Source organism: Zonotrichia leucophrys, chromosome 3, assembly GCF_028769735.1.
Source record: "Zonotrichia leucophrys gambelii isolate GWCS_2022_RI chromosome 3, RI_Zleu_2.0, whole genome shotgun sequence".
NCBI lineage: Eukaryota > Metazoa > Chordata > Aves > Passeriformes > Passerellidae > Zonotrichia > Zonotrichia leucophrys.
Genome location: NC_088172.1, coordinates 52,318,672 through 52,335,720, shown reverse-complemented (window position 1 = coordinate 52,335,720; position 17,049 = coordinate 52,318,672). Strand labels below are relative to the sequence as shown.

General features: G+C 39.7%; 1 protein-coding gene across 3 annotated transcripts in view; it reads right to left on the bottom strand.

The window, feature by feature from the left end:
- Positions 1–16,038, bottom strand: part of SCAF8 (SR-related CTD associated factor 8) — a 153,574-nt gene extending 137,536 nt beyond the window's left edge. For 2 of the 3 annotated variants that reach the window (XM_064708204.1, XM_064708203.1), the window contains exon 1: positions 15,608–16,038. In XM_064708204.1, coding sequence (XP_064564274.1) covers positions 15,608–15,637 — 30 coding nt within the window. In that variant the 5' untranslated portion in view covers positions 15,638–16,038. Of the gene's footprint in view, positions 1–14,980; positions 15,337–15,607 lie in introns of those variants that run through there. The other variant, XM_064708205.1, reaches the window with a different exon arrangement.
- Between the last annotated feature and the right edge of the window lie 1,011 nt (positions 16,039–17,049).

Genomic DNA, 17,049 nt, shown 5'->3' with positions numbered 1-17,049 from the left:
TGAGAAAACCAGTAGTAATATTCAAAGGTATGGGGAAGAGTGGGAGGGACCATAAACTCTGGCTGGCAATGTATGTGCAAAAGATAGTGCAATCAAGTTTGAGAAACAAACAGGAGAAAGCATGAAAATCAGTGCTTTTCAGAAGAGGGAAGGAATTGTAAATCTACTAAAGTCCTTGTCCTGGACAACCAGCACTTACAGGAGATAAAGCACTCATAGGAGATAAAGCCCTACAGAAAAAGACACATACATACACCCTTTTTTTTTTTAATCCATACACTAAGGAAAAACTGATCCCACATCAGAATCATCCTGAAGTGTGTTTACAATACAGTAAATAACAAGCTCACAATGTGAAAAATAACAAAGTATTAGAACAGAACTCCAGAATGCAAGACTTGGTAGCTATGATTCATGAATTCTCATTTAAAGCAGTCTCAAACTTATAGCTCTGAAAGACAAGAAAAGCAACATGAATTTCTGACAGCAGTTCAAGGGGAGAATTAGGAAACAATGGATCAGTTAGGTTAAATATTAAAAAATAGCATAAATTACTTCAAAGAAATGTATTAGTGAGAACACAGATAATTCCATGCAGCTGTTGTAAGGAAAGGCAACATCTCAGTATATTGTTCTTCTCAAAAAGACTCCAGGACCACAGTGAGAAATCACTGATATAAAACCAACTGGACCACCAAAGCACATTTACCAAAGATCTATCACGAAAGGCTCCCAAGAAACTAAGCTATTCTAAACAGGCCCTTGCATGACAAATGACCCAAACAATTACTCCTTAAATACAGCCAGCAAACAATCTGAACAAACAGTCACTTGGTGCAGGGTAAAGGGAAGTCCCAACAGAACCCAGGTGGGTTCTATATTCTGGCTAGGACAAAGTCAGACTTTGGAGAGGAACATTGGTGACACTACCAAGTAGTAAATGCGCAGGAAGTAGTGGACACTGGCTTTGAAGCTTGAAGCTATTGCCATTCAGCAAAGAGATCTGCTGATCCATGAGAGATGGCATTGAAGATATCAAGTCAAGAGCAAACCAGAAAAATCTCAGTAGCAAATGCAGTAAATGGACATTTGGATCTACATTATTTAGGCAACAGTGATAAGGCAACAGGGCACTCTCAACTGTACAATCTTCGAAGCTGGGATGAAATCATCAGGGATAACTAAAACTGTGGAGAAGCTTTCAAGTGAAGAACAAAGGTTCCTCAGCTGGTGAACAGGATTACTAAGGAGAGGCATATGCCAATACAACCTCAGCACTGAAGATCAATTGGGAAGGATCTTCCTCACCCAAGGAGCACACCACACGAGATGAGCAGGGAGTATGCAAGAGTCCAGTTGGTGGATGTGGTTCCAAACTGCCCAGTGTGGTTTTCCTCAGCCTGTAAGGGCAGCTCTGGCATGCCTCAGAGGGAACTGACTCAGAACCTAAACTGTCACCATGAGCTTGCTAAGTCTGTGCCCTGATACCATAATGAAACCCACCCACTCTTTTAAATAACTGTATAAATTACAGTCAGCTATCTGTATGATAGTGTAAAATGTAGCTCTCTATTTAAAAGGTCTTATGCAAATGAAGTTCAAGCCTTATCACATCAAGCAGCTGCATTTTTTTCACAGTAGAAATACAATTAATTTCAGAGGGTCGAAAGTGAAACACTGTAATCTTCAAGTGCCAGGTAAAACCGTAAGTTTCAGACATTTTGAAACAGACTAGTTCACATTTACAAGCTGGAAGAACAAAGAAAGGGAACAGACAGAAACCCATATGTAAACCTAAAAAATAACACTTTAAAGCTGAACTACCATATGATTATGAAAAAAAATCTTCCATTTACTAGCCACTTACTGCTTTTCTGGATATACATCAACCCATATGAAACCTTTGCTCAAAGCCAAAAACTGATCGGTATCTTTAAATGTCTGATTATTACTAAAAGATATTTGAATACCAACTAAAACAATTTTTTCTAGTTATCTTCCTAAGTTTCATGTTATAGATTTGCAGAGTGAAAGGATTTGCACCATTTCTTATATGAAAACCCAGTAAGTACAAACATTTACTGTTGAAATCTGAGGCATTGTTGTGGAAAGCACCACATTGTGTGGAGTCTCTTTTTAAAATATGTATTGAGAATTTCTCTCTAAACACTGAACATTTATCACCTGTTGATGATGTACATGCATAATAAAACCTAATTTAAAAACCACCCTACAAGCTGATGGATCAATTTATTTTTTTTGTTCATTTAGTAACTGATTTTACAGCAGAAAAGAGAATATATTGATCTCAATCAACCCAAAATTTATCTCCCATCCTACCATCTAGAGAGAAGAAACAGTCTCCTGATACTTGCCCAGAAAAGAGCACTGCTCCAGTGACCTATCTATCCACCCAAAAGTCACTGACACAAAGACTCTCCTAAGCAGTCACCACAATACAAACACCTCTGGGAGAATGCTGCTTCAGTAAAGGTGGAGTGACTTAAAATAAGTTGAAAGGTTAAACCCTGATTATAAAAAAAAAAACAAAAACAAAAAACCAAAACTGCAAATATACATTAAAATTTATACAAAGCTTTGTTTTGTACTGTCCGTTCTTGAACTATGGCACATGACTCAGAAAATTAAAGATGAAACATTTCCTGTCTAAATGTAGATGGCAGATGGCATTATCACACAAGGACAAGGAGGGAACAAAGACTAAAATTCTATAGAATGGGGAGGAGGGGAACAAGAGGGATGAGGCAAGAGTTACACAATCAGTGCCAAGTCACAAGGAGTCTGACTTAGGGTAAGGGAAACACCGTTTTCAAACTGTTAGCCCAGGTTTTGAAAAAACAAGTGTTAAATAATTAAGTTAGAAAGAGCATTAATTCATGATTCCTGTATGATCTTTTGGGATTAATTTTATTTTCCTCTGGGAGAAAAAGCATAGCCAAAGTTAAGAGAATATTTTTAAGCTGCTGTAAAAAATACCAGTGTTTTTTTTCAAGACAGCACACTTAACAGTAGCATACATTTGATTTCAATGTCAATGAACATTTAATAATCACTTTATACTAGGAACCTGTAGACAAGACTATTCTGCCTGCCTCAAGCATTCTAGATGACTGAACATGCTCGGCTCCAAATACACTGCCAACAATACAGGAAACTACAAAATAAAAATGAACATTAATCTTCTCAACCCATTCAAGCTAAAGAAAACACCAGATAAAATTTACAGTGTATTTGTGGGGGGAAGTTGTTTCACTGGTTTCCTGTATCATGACTCCATCCAACCATGTCCTACACACGCTGGCATTTTCATAATTAGGTGGGGGACAATCAATAAACCTTTGATAGAAATATGCATGTTTAATTAAATGCTTAATATAAATCACAGGAAAACCTTACAGGGAAGACCTCAATCTGAACGGCACCTCAGGGACAAAGTGAGTAGACAAAGATATACATGCTACAAAACCTAATCTTGTCTCAATGAAAGCAATTCCTAGGGTCATGTTCTTGCAAAGTAAGATGACAGCCAAATGTCCACGTAAAGCACAGAACAGCTTACTGCACAGACAGCATTAGAATTCTTAATATGATCAAAGTAATAGCACTAAAAGTGGTTTCTAAGACTATCTCTTTCCTACAGAAATGCACATCTGCGTATCAGGACTGGGCCAGCAATTAAAGCCAGTTAATTATATTCACAATTCTGTATTTTCCTCTATCTGATAAAACAGTACAATTATTTGTACAGCAAAAAGTAATGATGGGAGAGCTAAGGCACTCCATACAAGGCAATATTCCAGTGTACATAAAGGTCAACAGCATTGTTAATACTCATTTTCCCCAATATAATTTTAAAAAAACCAAGTCTTCTTTCCAAATTTTGGGAAAAAAAATACAGGCTTGTTCAAAGATCTAATGAGCTATAAAAAGTACATGTTGGGTTTGGGGGGAAATGCAAAAGATCAGGTTGATACTATAAATAAAGCAGTGAATTTCTGCTCTATATTTTTCTCTTTAATTCTGTTAAGAAAAGCAGTCTTCAGGAGAAGCCCTACTGAAAGTCAGGGAATTTATCAGCATATTTCAAATTTTTATCATTCATTATCACAAACAATATTTTTATCATTACAATCATAACTAAAGAAGTACTTAAAAGTGAAATCTACTGTAAATACCCATAAAAAGCAAACTCTCCTGCACACAGCTGTAGTTTTACAAGGCAGTACTACAGGCTGCTAAGCTACAGCCTAAAGCTTCTCAAGTGAAGACCAGACGTCATGCACATGAGCTTACATCCCCCGAGGATGGACAGTTGCTTACACAGCAAGTTACTACACACATCCATGGAAGCAATGGCACACTGCACTTCTACAAAGCCCAGCACTTAATTCCAACATCTTTCAGTGCTCTGATTCAATAGGCAAAAGAGTCAGACAGCTGTTCCTGTACCAAAATTTTTAATAAAAAAGAGAAAGCAGTACTAATTTTATTAAAATTTAAAAAGCTTCATAAATAATATATCCCTTTTTTTATACCTCTGCCACATCCTATAAAGACAAGAAGAGCAGCTAGGAAATAATTTTTCATATAATTTTGCCATATAATTTTAAAAGGCTTGAAAGATGTGAACAACTCTAGTCTCATGAGATACAAAGGAACAGATATTCACAGAGACAAATCTCTGTAACACTGATACAGCAGCTAAGGGAATAAACATTTTGATGCTGATACACCAGGACTCAGCCCATCTCTTAAGTATGAGATAATGACCAGTGTGAGGGATATCAGTTACAAATCCCTCTACAGAAATATTTTTGAACTTTTCTCTGCCTGCCACCAGGATACAACATTAAAAAGACATCAAGTAATGACATGACACTAACCAGACATCACATATACTAACAAGTATCTGCAATTTCAATGCAGAAAACCCAAAATAAATACTTAGAAGTCAAGCCAAATACATACTATCTTCATAAATCAGTTTAATTTATTTCATATTTCAATAGCATTAAAATAAATAAAATCCAATTGGAAATACAGAAATAGTCACTGAATTGCTTACTAAATATTAATATCAACACACAGTAGAGAACAAGAAAAGAGTATTGTTATTTATTGCTAAAAAAAGAAGACATTTATCAACAAATTTCTATTAGGTTACATTTTATACACCTTCCTAAAATTAAATTTCTTGGAAAAGTTACTCAAAGTGCATGCCCTGATCTCACAGTGAGTAGGATTTTAACTTGATGCTGAGTAGGACCTACCTGTGAGAACTGTTATTTAAAACCTGTCAGCACTTTGTTACCCTCAGTGCTGAATATAAATGTTAAAATAGATACCATAGATGTGCATGCAGGATGACCAGAATGGCAGATACTCTTTTCAGCATACGGTATTTAAGTTTGGAAGAAAAAAAATAAATTCTATTCTTTCAGTTATCAACCAAGATGAATTGCCAAAATTCAACATTAAAAAAAGTGCAGAACAAGTGGGTTGCAGGACAACAGCAGCTCCCTTAAACAACTGTTTTCATAAACAAAGCGCATGACACGTGGTTTTAATTAGGAAACATAAAAATAGTAGTGCATTTTCTTGATATCGAAGTGCATGTTCTTAAAAAAAGTTTTAAAGCAACCAACAACACTCAGGGCAAAAACAGCCTCTCCCTACACATCAGCTGCATTATACACTATTTATGTTTAAAGAGGGCATTTAAATATTCATGCCAACTACTACACAGGCAACTAAGTGAAGTAGGATGCAAAGGTAACACAGCAGTCCCTCAGCCCATCAGACACCAGCACATGAAGTCAGGCGTTACCACTGCTGCACTTGTCTAGTGCTTCTCCTACTTCTTATGTCTTAAGAAAGTTTACTGAACCTGAACAATTTCAGATGGAATGACAAAATTCCATTTTAGTTTTTACATTTCTGACCCATCAGCCCATTTACAATTTTCTTTAAACCCTCACCATTACTCCCTTCAAAGAAAGCTTCAAAGTACTCTTAGTACAGTCTGCTTTGTACAAATATGAACATAAAACTGGAATGTAAAGAAACTACCTGGATTTGGCTCCACTTTCCTGAACTCCACACAACTGCAAAACACATGCTTACTTCAGATAGTCTCTAGAATATGCTCCACTTGCTCTTAGCCATTTTTAAGTCATCAAACACAATTCCCCTTTTTCTCTTCAGAGTAACTTGGGGTGTTTGCTGCATGGGAACAAAAAGCTTAGAAGACCAAAATGGACCAAATGAAATAGGTAGGTGAGAGTGAGCACTTCACCAATGCCTGAACTCCCAATCACAGAAAGGCAGGATTGACAAAAAATCCAGGTAAGAGTATCACACAAGAAAACAAGGAAAATAACAGAAGCGTTTCACTTCAAGCAATTTTCTCATCTTTCCTGCCATATGGCTAATTTCCATCACTAACATTTTATCATTATTATATAGCTAATTCTAGATCAAGAGGAAAATGGATCAGCTTCTGTCACAATGCCAGTCTTCACAGATATCCAGATGTGAGCTTGGGGGCTGCTCACACTGGAGAAGTACCCTCTGTCCTTGTTCTAATGCACTAGTTTGGTAAAGTATGGCATAATGCAGTTAAAAGCCTCAGAGAAACCTAACTACAATCATACCTCTACAATTCTGAGATATGAAATATAGGAACAGATCTTAAACATTTTGAAAATCAGACTCTCACATTTTCTCTGCCAACTGACAAAATCTGTCTTGTTGTGTTGATTTCAAAATATCTCCTTGGATATAGTTTAAAACCCCTGCATTCACAATGAAAGTTAATTATTCAAAATTTTTTTTTTAAATGTAATCCAGTTTGTACTGGATTGGATTTCCCCAACCAATACACTTGCCATATAAATGGTCTTCATTTCCTGTTAAGTGCTTAAGTGCTCCACTTCACTCTTGTGAAAATTAAGCAGCAAGTGGTTACTACTACACATCTGGTAACAAGTTCTGAAGATCAACATGTTATCTGAAGCTATTAATTTTCATATGAACCAGCTGTGGTTTTTAATACATATGGGAGATTTGGTATTCTGAAAGACTCTGATTAGATTTGATTTGATTTGGTCAGGTCTTTCCACTAGTTTCCAACAACCTGGTTAATATATTCTAAGCTCTTATCCTATGAAAAAGCCAAAAAACCCTTTATAAGTATGATTATTTCTCTTTTTAAAACTGCAGTCACATCACTAGCAAAATATTAGAATTGTATTTTTATCTATCATACTGATTTCTAAATTATGCACCGAGAGCTCTATAAAGTCCTGCTACAAGGCCAACATTTTTAAACCAAGAGTTTTATAGTGAGAGCAATTTACAGTATTTTGCACTTTACAGAAAATACAAACTATAGAATAATAGGGGTGGAAAGCAAAGAATGCACATAATTAATTCTACTTAGGTTTTTGAAAGTAAGTAATAAATACTGAAGATGGAGAACAAAAAAACAGTACGGAAACCTTTACCACTCAACTCTAAACTAATTATTTGGAAACACTGAGCTCTAGACTGAACTACTCAAGATGATGGATCTTCTAAATTACCTTTCCCAAAAATGCATGCTATTTCAATAATAAATTTCAATTCAAATACATAAGACAGCTATTCACCTTCCTGCATAAAGGCAGTGCACCTTGTTCAGCTGTTATAATTTTTTATAAAGCACTATTTGCTTCAATCTTTCAAAACAAATGTTATAAACAGTATCTTATAATAAAGAAGCTCAAGGCTACAAAATAGATGGCTTCAACCTCTCAGGTGTTGCTACCCTCCACTCTTTTTTTACTGCTCAGTCACCATCCACCCAAACCACCATTCCTTGCTCCTGGATCTTAGCTCTGCCACCCTTCTTTGGGGCACATCTTTTGTGCCTTCATTTTAAATGGGAACCAGAACACTCTCTGCCAACCCTCAAAACTATCCACAGCAGACACATCAACAAAGGTGCCAAGCCTCATTTTCCACACATGTAGTTGAGTAAATTAAACACATGCATTATATTTCTGAATGTTAAAGCATCAGCCACCCACTCATATAACCAGGGACAGGAGAAAAAAACAACCTCATACAATCAAAGACAGTACCCAGTAAAACAAGCTAAGTTATGTGGCAAACTCTGGCAAAAAGAAGTGGAAGCTAAGTAAGTTGTTTATATCCATAGTAATCACCTTTGTGCAAATGCCAGCTCACTTCCCAAAAGCCTAACAGCAGAAACAGCAGGTTATTACAAGAAATATGCACTTCTAGTAGGGGTAAATCTGATAGAGAGAGGGTCACGGTGACAATGCACTCATTTCTTCTTATTTCCTCCAAATGTTAACATTTTAAAATCTACTTATAAAAATGTCTCCTTTTGATCAGTACATATGGCAAGAACAGGTAAAATAAGTACTAGTACAGCAGTAACTGGACATTGTGTTTTTGCCTCAAAGAACAAGTACCCTAAAGTGAAGAAGCAACTCCTGAATAAGGTTAATAAAATTACCTACCCAACCACTGCTGTGTCAGTGCTCCTGAGAAATACTGCAGAAGGTTGCCCCAAAGAATTGAAAAAATGGAAGAACAGAAATACATGCACAACTTACAAAAAGTTCCAAACAGGAACAAGGACTAATATTGTTTGAACTTTTTTCAGAAGTTGTTTTTGTTTTTGAAATTTCAAAGCCAAGGTCAGTGAACTCTGGCTACACAGATGAACAGCCAATTATGCACCTCTGTCCTGGGCCTCACAATGGAATTACACCAGTGAGCCATGAATGTGGGCTATAACCAAGGCGGAAGGAGCCACCCAGGATGAATTTCTTTGGTGGCTGTCCAGGGGTAAAATGATGAATTAATTTTACAGACAAGAGAATAGAAGACCTCCTCCTAAGTGAAAAAACATGGGAGTAACTTAAGTACCTTAAAGTTTTTTTTAACCTGCCTTACCAAAAAGTTCTATTCTGAATGGCTTTTTTCCCGTAAGAAAGCCATCTGGATTACCAGACTCCACTTCTACAACTGCCATAGGAAAACACACTGTTGGTCATAGAATGGTTTGGGTTGGAAGAGAATTTAAAGGTCATCCAGTTCCAACCTCCCTGCTATGGGCACGGACACTTTCCACTAGCCCAAGTTGCTTCAAGTCCCATCCAACCTAGCCTGTAACACTTCCAAGGATGGGGCACAGCTCAAATAGTGGCATATTCAAACAAGACTTGTTAAGATAATTTTAAGTACTCTGTCAAAGACTGTAGCCCCAGGTATAATCTTGGTAAGCAGATGACAATCAAAGGATCTGAAGCTGTAAGAGTTCAGAAGGGCATTTGTTTTAAACTGCAAAATGGCACACTGCTCTCTAAATGAGTAGCAAGTAGGATCAGTACTTGTAACTATCCAGTTACAACTCCAGAGAGTTTGCAGAATCTGGAGATCTACACAACTGCTCCAGGCTCACAAGGATCTGATCTAGATCACGGTTTAAGAACAAATTTAAAATCTATGTATCTAAGACTGAAAACCTATCAATGTCTGTCCTATACTGTTTCACTAAAGAAATTAGGTTCTTGAGCAAGACATGCACCAAAATAAAACCAAACCCTAACATTTCGGGCCTTTAACACACACTTGCATGAGCATGTCTTTACAAGGCCAGAAGTCAAGGTTCTGTGGCTAATGAAAATCAAAGGTCGGATCAGTCTTTGAAAGTGTGATATTAAAACTGTAAATATTTATTCAGCACCATGGAGACATTTAACCAGGTGAACATCAATTTAATATTTACTGTATCTTGAAGAGAAAAGAACTTTCTCTACACTCTTAAAAAAATCGTTGAGAGCCAGCAAAGTTCAATTATTGCTGGGAAACAATAGAGTAAAATACTTACATTTCACTGACACTGCTCCTAATGCTCCTGACAGTAAACAGGAAACTAACAAATTCTTGTTAGTTTGCAACATATTTTGTTGCATCTTAAGGGAATTCGTGTAAATATCCATGCTTTTTTTTTTTTTTTGAGAAACACTACAGGATTACACAGCCAACTAAAATGGAAGACATTTTTCACATCCACCCCAGAGGTTAAGAATGAAACACAGAAACAACTTTTCATCTGCAGATGCACGTATCACTTTTTCTTCTGACAAAAGACAAAAGTAAACCAGAAGTTCACACCTCAATTTGTTACAATAAAATTTACAAGTATCAGACTATAAATGAGGCAGCAGATAAACAAAAAAGAAGAAAGTTTTAAACTTATCACAGCTGCAGAGTCCTTTGAACAGCAGAGGATATGAAAGAAGGCAGTACTCTAAAATATAGTGACAGACAAAACAGATAGAGGTTGTGCCATTGTCACAGCAGCTAGGAAAAAACCCTGTAGATGTTTCAGGTGCTTCAGCCAACATGAAACATGCAGCAGAATCCAAGAAAAATATCTTGACAGGTAGTAGCTCATGTGTCTTCTCACTGTTTCTCAATATAACTGCTAGTATCTACTTTTCTAATCAAAGCCCTGCTCATTTTATAGAGAATCCCTTTTTTCCCCACTTTCCCCAGCTATTCAGCATCAATCTCTATTTAGCATCTCCATGAGGCATACCATTTAGCATTTTTTAGCATCAACTGGCATTCTTTCATGAAAAACCCGCCTCGTTGACTTAGAATATGCCATTTAAATAAGGTAGTCTGAAATAGAATATTTAGTTTAGCCTTCTGTATTTTTATGCACCCATACTCCAATGTTCAGTATTTAAAATGTGGGTCATTTCCAAGATCACGTTTCTGAAATTGTAGGCCACTGAAATGTTCCTCACTGACTCTCAAAATACACCTTCCAAAGAATTGTCATGATAAAGCTGGACAACATAAAATGAAGCGCAAATGAAGTATAGAGACAACAGCATTACCAGTAAATGATCAGTGTTTGCCACGTCTCCAGCTCTGAGCAATTTCAGAATGACAAGTGAACCCAAAAGCAGCAATAGCCACTTTATGCATCATCTTACTTGACTATGAAAAGTATAATGCACACCAAAAGCTCAGTGTATTTTATGACGACTTATGCAAAGAGAATAATTTTAATTGTCAATAACGGCTCAACACCAACCTAGCAATGCTGCAGAAGTTTTAAGTACGACTCTCACACCCTAGAAAAGGCACAGCAACCCACACCACTCTTTAAACAAACCGTAATCACTACCTTAACCTTACTGCACTTTATGTGCATCCCACTTTAAGATGGCAGATATTCCAGGTCTCCATGATGACACTTCAGTTTTCTATTCAATTCCCTTGTATGAAGGTATCAGCACCCAACTGTACAGACAAGAGAATCTGAGCTTTTCATACAAGCGAACAAGGCGTTTGTGAAAGGAATCAGAAGACACATGACTTTCTTGTTCCTGAGTTTCAAGGGACCAGCTCTGCCTTATTCTATGTTATTGTCCTTTTCTCGATTGCCTCTCCAATGCCATAATATACTGCATTCCCTGACAAATACAAATACAGCTGAAATCTGTGGCACTGGACGATAACAACTATTGTGCATTGGATTCAACAATGGAAATTCTAAATCTAGATATGCTATCTAATTTTCCTGAGTAGGTTTTACCACTACTGACCTTCTAAATGGCTGTAAATCAAGGATGCAAGTACCAGTCTCAGCTACTCAAAATGAAAAGAATATTCAATAATTTGACTAAAGCATGCACAGCTTATGCAGGAGCTATTTTTGCTTTTTTTTTAAAGAGAATGCAAAACCAAAACCATCAGTAAACATCATGAACAGCAAGACTTGATGAAGCTCATACATGATGAGATGTGTGCCTGTATGTGAGTAAAGATATTGCCAAACTTTAAATTATTAGAAATGCTATGTTTAATTGAACCAGATCAGTGAACTACTACTGCAATTTTAAAAGAAATAAATATCTAAGTTGAATTTGCTCTGTCTTTTCAAGATTCCTATTATTTAATTCTTACAGATGCAGTTAGTATGGCTAAACAAAGCACAACGTTAAATATTCAGTTTGTGTTGCACTTAAAAATGAATTTGTGATCTCCATTCCCCCTAAAATAAATTACAATCCTGTGACTATTTGACTGTAAAACTATTTATATTTATTCTACATGTTAACATGTAATAATGTTTTATTTTAAAATAATAAATTTTAAAATAGTTACATGTGTTTTAGAATTAAAACATCTATTGCTCTTCTTTTTCCACACAGTCTTCACATCACAAAGTGAAAAATAATTTGGCTTGCGACTGCAAAAACGACAAGTATAGCAAGAAAACTCTGTGGAGTATAGCACTCAAAATGAACTTCAAGACCAGTACCTGAAAGCAACATGACAATGGCCACCTAGAGTTGATGATGACAGCAGGACTTTAACACTGAACAAATGTAACAAATACTGAATTTTAATTATATACTTCTGCAATTAAATCACTGTCATCTAAGCACTTTAACTGTGATGATACACATGCTTGCCTCTACTCCATTTCAATTCCTCTTTAACAAAATACGTGTTATAGAACATATAGAGAATTTTAAATACTTGACTCATTTTCTTCTGTCAGGACCTGTTCTTGAATATGATTTTGTGCTTTTCTGAAAAATCTCAGGGCCTAAACTGAGGCCTGGAGGAAAGTGGCTCTGCAGTGGTAAGCCTTCGTGGTGCCAACTGTAGCAAATGATAAACTCTGTGGTACAAAACATTGCCAATTACCTCAACACTACACTAAGTCAGTCATATATTATTCCAATTTCCAGTTGCCAAGCAGTTTTAATCAAATAATAAAATGTCAACCATTACATGAAAACAATACTGAGCATGTTTTATTTAGGAGCTTGACTATTTCTCAGCTTTAAATTTACCTTTCCCAAGACTTGAAATGTTAGGGCTAATTTTCTATGTACCACTAGGTACAGCACAGACAGTACTACCAGACATTGAACAGTTTTCCACAATAGCCACCATTATTTCCAGTAGTTACTGTTCAAATAAACTTGGAATTCTTCTTTCTAATCAAATTAATGACAAGCCCATTCTAAGCACTTCAATCCTGACTGCCACATAGTATAGTCACAATACTTCTATTGCTCAGCTCACATACAATTCTGGAGTTAGCTGTACTCCCTAGATGGATACCTGCCTTTATTTTAGCTTCACTGAGAATCCAAACACAACTCCTTCCTTTAAAAATACCAAACAAAAAGAATGCAAACTTGAGTGTTTAAATGTACTGAAATGCTCCTTCTAAAGTGTCATCTGGTTTTCACCAGTAAGTTACATAAACTGTTGTAAAATCATTAACTGAATGCAAACTGCATAAGAAAAAGTATGGTAAAAGTTTTTATACCATTTATTCTGTCCCATCTGCTGCTAAATTTAATTTACATCTATTTTAAGCCAAAAAACTCTAAAACAGGACTCAGACGTCAGTTCTAGAGTTTAACGTGACCTTAGAACATAATATAAACAAAGAACAGGATTTTACAAGTAATATTTACAACCAATATTTTGTAAATGAATCAAAACTATTTAAGAACAGCAATAAATAGACTCATACACTTTAGCTAATTCACATATTTAGTGATCATTTCACAGTTCTAAATTGCAAAGTGTGTACAGGCAAATTCAACCAGAGAAAATGACAGAAAGTTAAATTAAAGTTCAGTTCTGCACTGGGTACAGAGGTGTTAAGAGTGGTTAGCAATGACACATGGGATTCTTTACCTGTAGCAAGTCTGGTACCATTTACTTCCAGGATCAGGGTTTGTTTAGTCATGGCATCTTTAAAACCTTCCCATCATTGTAGCCCAGCATTCAAATACAGAGGTAAAATCAGACATACTGTCTATTTATACCATAGCAGATAAGTTGGTTAAAAGGACACTGTCAGTTCTACATTTTCTTTTCCAAGAACCTACTGTCTACCATTTTTAAGCATTTAGAAAATCTAAGGCATAATCTAAAGCACTCCTCTTCAGCACAGCTGCCACCTTAAGTCTCACACTTATTTTTACAGTACTTATACCCAAGAGCTCAGCAGGTCAGTAAGAAGCTATTTTTCAACATGAGGAGGAAGACTTCTGCTCCTACTGATAGGTATATAGCAGGAAAATGTTCTGAACAACTTATGTTCTTCTGGTTTTGTGACCAGATTCTTCCTTTTCCCTGCATAACAATATAGCACATGTGCCAATCAAGTAATAACACAGGAATAAAATTTTATAGTGTTTATTTTTTTCTAGTGGCCACAATGTGCTTATTATTCTACTTAAGAATTCAAATTGCATAAAGTGCAACATCTGGAACTGCACATCTAGGTTAGAGCTGTACAAGTGTTACTGGAGAGTACCTGCTCATTTCAGAAGTCTATCTTACTGTGCTCGTAGAAACAACTACATGGTTGCCACACTGTTCCACCACAGGTCAAATGAAACAGCATTACTAGAAACTATTCAAACTGTACTACATCCCTGCTGGGACTAGTGAGAGAGCAACTGGGAGCTTCAGTATGCGAGCAGTCTCTAGAAGTATACATTGTAACGAATGACGATACTATCTAAGGTCAACATAAGCTAAAAACTACTTTGTAAAATGTAGGACTTGGTAAGAAAAATACGTATTTGTTTTTCTTGCTCGTACATTAACTTCAAAATACAAATGATACTTTCATAATGACAGAAACAAAGAGTTGCCACAAGAACCATCTTGCAATAAAATAAACATTGGCTCTCAGCACAAAAGAGAAGCCAGGTGCAATATGAACACCTCAGCCTATATGTATGTATGTATGTGTTCTTGGGTTCCATAGCCTGCTCTCTGCACAGTGCTTCAGTGCAGGATCTGAGCTCTGCGCAGCATGTAGGGAATGTCTGCTTCCATCCTGACCACTGCGAATATACGACTCTTAAACACGGAGACAAACCTCCAATGCCTTTGTATTCCTTTTCCCAGATTTAAAGCTCAGCTGCACGAGGTGTTAAAAGTGCGCGCTGGCGAGGTTCGGACACACACGCGAGGAGGAAGAGGGTGGCAGGAGAGACGAGGGAAGGCGTGGAAGGGCACAGTCCCCGTGCCCGGCGAGCCTGGTCCCCCCCGCCGCCCAGCGCAGCCTCCTCGGCCGCTGGCTGAAGTTGGCCGGGCATCACCCGCCCCAGCGCAGGCCAGGCGCAGGGAAGAGACCTCCTTCTCCTCCTCTTCCTCGGTCTCCTCACGCGTCCTCCTCTTCCTCCAGCCCGCCGCCAGATCTATTCTTCCCCTTCAGCCGCCCCCAGCTTCACGGCGGAAGAAGCTGGGGGGGAGGGGGATGTCTCCATTACCCTCTCCACCCTCCCGCTTCCCAGGGACGGCGACAACGGCCCTTTCCCGCCTGACGCGGGGGGGAGCCCCGGGCCGGCCTGCCGGGAGCGCTCCCGCACCCCTGGACCCCCGGAGCTCCCCCAGATCCCGCAGCTTCCCCACTGCGAGGAGGGGGCAGGGAAGGCGCCAGGCCCGGAGCCCCGCCCGCTCCCCGGCCCCGAGGAGGGGAGGCTGCCGGCAGGGGGTTACACACCTCGCTGTTAAAGGCTTTCACAGCCTCCATGTCGCGGCGGAGGCGGGAGCTGGGCGGCTTCTCTCCGCTGATGGCGGCCGGGCCGCGCCGGGCCGGGCGGGGGCAAGTCTCGGTCCGTGCGTGCGTGCGCTCCTCGCTCAGGGGCCGCCCGGCCTCCTCTCCATGGCGGGTGGCGCAGGGGGCGGGCGCGGGGGGACGCGGGCCCCGCTCGTTTCCGTCTCCTCCTCGCCCCGCTTCCCGCCCGGCGGCGCCGGCGTTCCCTTCCCTCTCTCCTTCCCTCCCTCCCGCGCTCGGCTCCGGGCGGCCGCGCCGGCAGGAGATGGAGGAACAACGCGCGGCGGCTGCGGCGCGGGCGCCAATATGGCGGACACGCGGGGGCTCCTCGCAGTGCAGCGCCGGAGCGGCGCAGGCGGCTACAGCGCCCCCTGGCGGGCAGCGCCTGCAGCGCCGCGCCGCACGGGCGCTGCTGGGATGGCGCCGCGTCCGCCCCGCCCGCTCTCCTCCCTCTGCTCCGCCTCCCAGAGCGGGCGGCGAGGAAAGGGTTACGGGAGCGAGGTGTTAAATGCCGCTCGTTTCGTCACCGGGGGGCAGATCCCGGAGTTCCTGAGGCGCCCTTTTCACCGTTTCCAGATCCCCGAACCGTTCGCCTCCTCACGCCCGGGCCGCTGAGCCTCCCTCTCTCCGCAGCAAGGCCCGCCGGCGAAACTGGGAACGGCATGCAGGCTTGAAAAAAGGCAGCGGGAAAAAGAATCAGCGAGGCGTAGGAGGGCAAAACAATTCTTAATTCGATAAGCCCACTGGCAGTCAGTAATATTTTTCAAGAGGAATGGCGAAAACCTAGGCAATCGTAATGTAAATCAGTCCCAAGCCTCAGTGCACTTACTGCAACAATTCCACACCAAAAAGTCTCCAAACCCACAACCAGGCGTTAAGGCATTTCTGTTTGACTACCCAGGGCATCTTGTCAGGTTAAGTTTCGGATAGGGCTCACTTCCCCATGTCCCCAGCACCATGCCAGACCGGCAGAGCACCTGCCTCTCCCTGAAGCACAAACACTTTCCTTAGCTGAGAAATCCCAGCAGGAGCAGCTCTGTCAAACAGGAGGACTTACTTCCAGGGCATAGATTTTTGTTCATGACTCACCTTTGCCAGGAAGAGCCTCAAGGGTCTCAGAAGCACTGAAGATGAAAACTTAGATTTGTCTTTTGTTGCTGCTTTTCCCTGCTTGGTTATGTCCTTTCAACTCTACTGACGCAGTAGAGATATGACAGTTCCCATCTGAATTGCATTCCATCATTTCCAGTCACAGCTCTAGGTAAGGCTCTGGATGTGCCTTGATGGTCTCAAAAGTGCCCCTCAGACTGCAGCCACAAAGACTTCATGGACAGTGAAAATCCCTCTTCAGGCCTGAGTCAGGGACTTCACACTCAGGTGGGCTTGAT